The following is a 6,131-nucleotide window of genomic DNA, read 5'->3' as shown; positions in this document are numbered from 1 at the left end:
TTCGTTTTCGATGGCGGCTAACAGCTGGTCACTTGATCAGCCTATTCCTCAGTAAATTTTACGCAAAATTCGGTGTTGGTCTGTTCGCATTAATTTTGACAGTGTACCATACCGAAAAGGGCCATGAGGCCACTTCTCGATGATGTCATGTAACATTGTACTAAGTTTACGGCTTTCATCCACGTATTTATTCGGTAATATATTTTCCAAAGGTGATTTCGCAGCAGACCTATAGACAGTAATAAAGCCGTATGTGTCGTGTTACAGTCTCTAGTTTCAAGGCCAAAATCTCCTATGCTGTATCGAGACCGAATTTCCGAGGCTGTTATTCTTAGTTCATCAGAATGATGTTTTGGATTCAATACGATAGGCCCAATCTATGAGATAACAATTGCGTATCTGTCCGAACTCGTTGACCTTTCCAATTAGGCTTACGCAATCTCTCGAGTTATAGTCATTTCCATTTCTGCAGAAAATTAGTCAGGTCTAGTGCGAACATGAACCGTGTTGAATCTTTGTTCCGTACGCCGTTTACGCAGTTACCACACTTCAAGTCACAGCTCACCGGCGGACCTCTCGTGGCACATACGTTAAAATCACTGTTGCAGGGAAATTCATGTTACCGTACCATCATTAAGTTACTTGTTTACGTTGGAAAACGCCATTGTGACGTCATCTTGATAAAAAGTCGCTTGCAGCCCTTGCCCCACCACCTGATATTGTCACGAGCCGCCACTGCCACCTAGGCATGTGGGCAGAAAAATATGGCAAACACTACGAATCTCATGTATTAGTGCTACCAATACGTCACGCATGTTCAATTGTGACGTAAGAGTTGATTGACATATATGCCTCTTTGGGAATTACAATTGAAAATATTGGGTCAATATGGCTCTTCGGTCGAAAAAGGTTCCCGACCACTGATCTAGCAGCTCATCTTGAGGTTGTTCTGGAATATTGGTTATGAATATCACAGTAAAAATGGATTTTTGCAAACATTTGAAGTCACGCTGCTTGACCTTACTATGATACTTCACGATCGTATGTTCGGTTCACGATCATGGTTTTCTGACTATCCCTATACACTTACACATAGTCTCGCATATAAGCAGTCATAATGATTTCGAATGAGGCTAGATAGCAGGGGTGGCCAAACTGCAGCTCTCTGAGCCTTTGATTGCGGCTCTTTAATGATTGCACAATACCGCATGCGTTTCGCCATTTTGCTAGAGAGGTGTAACTTGATTTTAAATTGATGCATTCTAAGAAATGCAATAAATTGTTTTCGAGCTGCTTCTTTCCTTATAGTTTACGTAGCACTTATTGTAACGTTTAGGCCAGGGGAAGGTGGCACAGGGTTAGAACTTTGCAATTGAACTCTCGAATCGAGTACACTACTTACGTTTCACACGCAACAATGGTGCACTGCCATCAATCTATGATGAATCATTATGTTAACAACGAGCTTGATAATTAATCACGGTAGAGAAGCTAACGGTCATTTCCGGGCAAACAATATTGAATCAGGTCCTTACATTTGTATTGTAAAGGCTAGTAAAACCTGCGGAGTATGGCCAAGAAAATGTCGACGATCGATGATTGCAAGAAAATAAAGTATGAACGGGGAATCAGAACTTTTAAAACAGAATGGGAGGATGAGTTTACATTCAGTGATAATGGAGGTAAGCCATTGTCTCTGATCTGTCAAGATTCGCTCAATAATTACAAAGCTAGTAGCTTGAATGCTTATCAGCACTTGAAAGAACTGCTTCGCGCTGCTTTGGCGTCATATCAGCCCGATTTCAAATACCTTGCAGGAAAAACGGCTATATTGGAGTCAAGTCGTAGAAATGACCTTTTTTTTAGTCAACCCACGGAAATTTCGTTGCAAATGTGCAAAATTCTACAATGAGCTGAAAAGTTGACCTTCTTTTAGTCAACCCACCGATAATTACAGTTTGTATACCAGATACACAAAATCTGGGGGGCGATAATCGGCGTCGAGCTTGAAAAGGGGGCGATGAGTCGAAAAAGGTTGGGAACCACTGGCCTATAGCAATGAACTGGCTGTGACTAAACCCTTCTCGGCTTACTTTGTTACAATGCCATGAGCCTCACAACACGAGGCTAACGTGCTTTATTCAACATGCCTAAATAGAAGCATAATAGAAAAATATGGATACATCACACGTGGCTGCTGATCAAGGACCGCGGACCCTGATATGCTCCGTGATGAGTTCCAAGGATCAGCGAGCGCACCGAAAATTGACAAGATCAAATAACATTATTCAATTCCTTCGAAAATCATTTGACACCTTCAATTGTTTCCATAGTAGGATATAGGATATTGTCTCGGCAATTTCGATAATAAACCAACTTCCATACATTAGTATCCATCTATGAAGTTCTATATACATGATATTCGAGCGATACGCGTTTATTCAGCGACCTTGCATATAGATCAAGCTGCACAACCTTTGTTATATTCTACGGATCCCATCAAGTCATTGTCTACGAGGCAATTCCAAGCCTTGGCAATTTGACCGATCGTTGGATATTTAGGAAACTTGATCCAGGTGATTGGACCTACAACACAAAAAATATATTTGTGATCTATACACTTATTATTACGCCATTATTTTTTCATTAAATGGAATGCATACTCACCCCACGAAGTGCACATGGTGAAAATGAGATAATTTTCATTGTCGGTGAGCAGCGCTATCTCTCTTCGTGCCATCCAGTCAGCGTCTACAGAAAAAGTTGTAGGTTGTATAGCTGCGGAGATCGTCGAAGCTGCAACCTTATAAAAGTTATGCTGCGACGGAAATTAATCCGGGCATATTATCTTCGAAAGATGTAGCGATTCCGTTGATGGGATATCATTCATTGCAATTGACCAATGCTCGTGAATAATAAACGCATTTGAAATACACCAAGGCGAAACGGCTAATATAGACACTATACTAGAATAAACATCAAGATGTTGCTAAAATTACAATGGGAGCCGCATCGCTATGAATTCTATATATAGGTTGATCTTAACCCTTTGCGGGCGTAAGCCACTTTCCACTTCGTCCTCCGGTGTGCTCTACAGCTTTGATATCGTGTTTCAACTTATAACACACCCACCGGACTCACAAGCATTCAGCAACTTACATTTCTGAATGTATGTCTTAATTTTAACAAGGCTTTTTCATCATTGATTTGAATTATGACATCGTACAAGTGAAATGGCTCACCAACTTCTATTTGGAAACTAGGGATGATTGACCATATATATATACAATATATACAATATATATTGACCATAGTACACAGTATCGTATTACACGATTGCCACATGATGGTTCACGATGGTATGTTATGTCAGATAGATTTCGAATGATCCAATACCCCAATATATATTTTGACGGCGTAAGAGCACATAACATACATGTTTGATTATGTTTCTTCGTATTTCCTTGCCGCGGCCGCAGAAGGTAATTTGTGCGGCCGTCCACACGTAATTCAATTAGTATCTGTTGGCGGCCGTCAACATGCAAATTTAATTTACGAATTGGCTTCCGTATTTTTTTAAATATTTTAATTGATCCTTAAGTTTTCTTCGGGTCGGGCGTGATTCAATGCGATTACATTTTTCGATTATATTATATTAGCACACTCCGCAATCTGAGTCCCATATGGTACCGATGCGAACAGCCAGTGGTGGATTTTGGGGTGGGCGAGGTGGGCGGTCACCCGCCCCCCCCCTATACGAAGGGCCTCCCTCTTTGGTCAATTATCAAATCTCTCCATTTGTTAGAAAAGTCCCATATTGCGATAATCATCAAGTCTCTGTATGCGGTAGATGTACTTAGTGTTGATGTAGTCTATACTTGCAACCATGCCACCAATGCAACAAATAATAGATATTACCTAATCCAGCGCCTGGCTCAAACCTTGACGTGGTGTGCTGGCTCATTACTAATGTCAGGCGATAGCGTTCCAGATTAGTGTGGGTCTATTTAGCCTTAAGCAGCTGTATCGCTATGTTCTATTACTTCGCGCTACATGTCAAACATCTTCAACGTGAAGGCATGAGCTATGTAGTTAACTGGTTCACTTATTTTATAATTTAACAATGCATGATAAAAGAAGGCTCAGGAGCTAGAGCAATTCAACATTCCGGCCTGCTTCAAAGCCTTGTTATAGTGCCATATACACATCACGTAATCCCGTGCCATATTGCGCACTAATGATAAGTTGATGGTAACAATAGATGTGAAAGGGTACGATTACATGCTTAAAGGGGGCCCCCATAAGTCTCGCCCAGGGCCCTCCCCAATCGTAGGGCCACCACTGCGGACAGCAGGGGAAAGAGATGCGCCCCATATAGAAGTACCAGCTTGGAATCGTGTGCTCCTCACGAATAAAATTTGTCTCTGATACGTTTGGGCGATTTCAACATCTTTCCACTATATACCGACAATTCTGATGGGAGGACAAGAAATAGCAGCATGCAAGTAATGATATGAATTCAACAATTGGCCCACCGGAAGATGCAGCATCAATATTCATCATATATAACGTGCCCTAGATATTTAAAACACCAGCTTCATCAACTCTACTGGTGAATCTGATCACATGGGCTGAGAAAGGACATTTCATTGTAATATGTGAAACTACTGATATTAATGACGTAATTCCTTCGTGATCCTGGACATTTTTTCGCGATTAGCGCCATCATAACACATTCCGGTTGCAGTTCATGACATGACCGCTAGCAATTTCGTTGCGTATAGTATAAGGCTGATAGTATCAACCGGCATATAGTATATAAGCCTTATACTATATGACGATATGAAAAAGTAGATTAGTCCGGATTTAACCGGAAATGGACATGGACAGTGTAACATGGGCATTTGGCGTCCAGCAGTTAGTTCACTACGGCGAAGCCCTGGATTGCGGCCGTAGGCTACATAACTAATGGAAATGCGACCGTATAATGTACATAGCCAAAAGGTTGCTCCCCCCCCCCTGCTTACTGCAATGCAATCACCTGCTATTATGGCTCTCTCGAAATCTTCATTCGCCTCTTTATGATCGTTTGCTTTTGTTACAGCCGCAACGAAATCGTTTACTGAAATTGAATAAAATAATTGACGATGCAAGTGTATCGTGCGTGCACCATTTATATTACCGTAGTCCCCACTCATCTGGTACACGCCTGTTCTCTTCTTTACAAAGTGGTCTCGGTATGCTTCTGACGGGTAGCTAGAATGTTGAAAGCACTTTCGGTAACAATTGGCATGGCGCACGGCCGGACGATGTAATGCATTACGTTAGTCCTGATGTTGATATGCATGAAGAGTTCAACAAATCCTCGCAATGAACTACATCGACATTTGATAGATTATAACTTATGTTCAGCAGATGGATTCCATCAATTTGCAACGGTAATATTGGCCGCATATGAGTCAGGGGCATAAGGAATAACAACTCACCCGTGTACGCCCACATTAAGGTCAACATTGAACCCTCCATCGCTTGCTTCAGTCATGTTCAGCCAGTGAAAGCAGTCAATCGTTCCTTCACTTCGTTTAGGCATATTGAGAACATCATGCCAATCTCTCTGCATCTGAAATGTGACATTTCCAATGACACTGCTGCCATTGCAATAATCACGGTCAAGTTTAGACGTACGTGTTGCCAATCAGGATCTGTTGTAGGTTGAGGCAGAACGCACCCCTCGATTAGGTGCACTGCAACAACGGATATAAATACGATGTCGTAAAGAATCATTGTAGAGATTCCAGTAGGTAGGTAGGTATAGAACTACTAGTAATTATATAGCAGTCGATCTTGCGGTTTTATAGAATTCAAAATACACCAACAGCGGATGTTATGTATTTAGTGATGTTTCTGCTCAATGCCTAATCTATCATATGAAATTCGATTGCCTCATGTGCCCGTGTTATAAATTCAACACATTCTATATACATCGTGACCAAAATATTGTTGTTGTGAATTAAACGCTGTATGGCGCCGTGCAAGGGCAATTTGCTGCTGGGAAACAGTTCACCGAGCTTATAGGCCCTATTACCATTGCTTTCTATCAGTCTTACAGTATCAGTATCAGGTTTTTAATA

The 6,131-nt window shown here is 41.4% G+C and overlaps 1 protein-coding gene across 1 annotated transcript; it reads right to left on the bottom strand.

Annotated features, from left to right (window-relative positions):
* Positions 1-2,359: 2,359 nt before the first annotated feature.
* LOC145447080 (uncharacterized) lies at positions 2,360-5,840 on the bottom strand. Its single transcript, XM_080325505.1, has 6 exons — positions 5,686-5,840; positions 5,487-5,620; positions 5,183-5,256; positions 5,042-5,122; positions 2,668-2,751; positions 2,360-2,586 (listed from the first exon to the last, which is right to left on the bottom strand). The coding sequence occupies exons 1-6, from the start codon at positions 5,782-5,784 to the stop codon at positions 2,462-2,464; spliced, it is 597 nt and encodes a 198-aa protein (XP_080181631.1). The 5' UTR covers positions 5,785-5,840; the 3' UTR covers positions 2,360-2,461.
* Between the last annotated feature and the right edge of the window lie 291 nt (positions 5,841-6,131).

Source organism: Botryllus schlosseri, chromosome 9 (assembly GCF_051294905.1).
Source record: "Botryllus schlosseri isolate E-star chromosome 9, Bs_hap1, whole genome shotgun sequence".
Taxonomy (NCBI): domain Eukaryota; kingdom Metazoa; phylum Chordata; class Ascidiacea; order Stolidobranchia; family Styelidae; genus Botryllus; species Botryllus schlosseri.
This window is presented reverse-complemented; position numbering and strand designations above follow the sequence as displayed.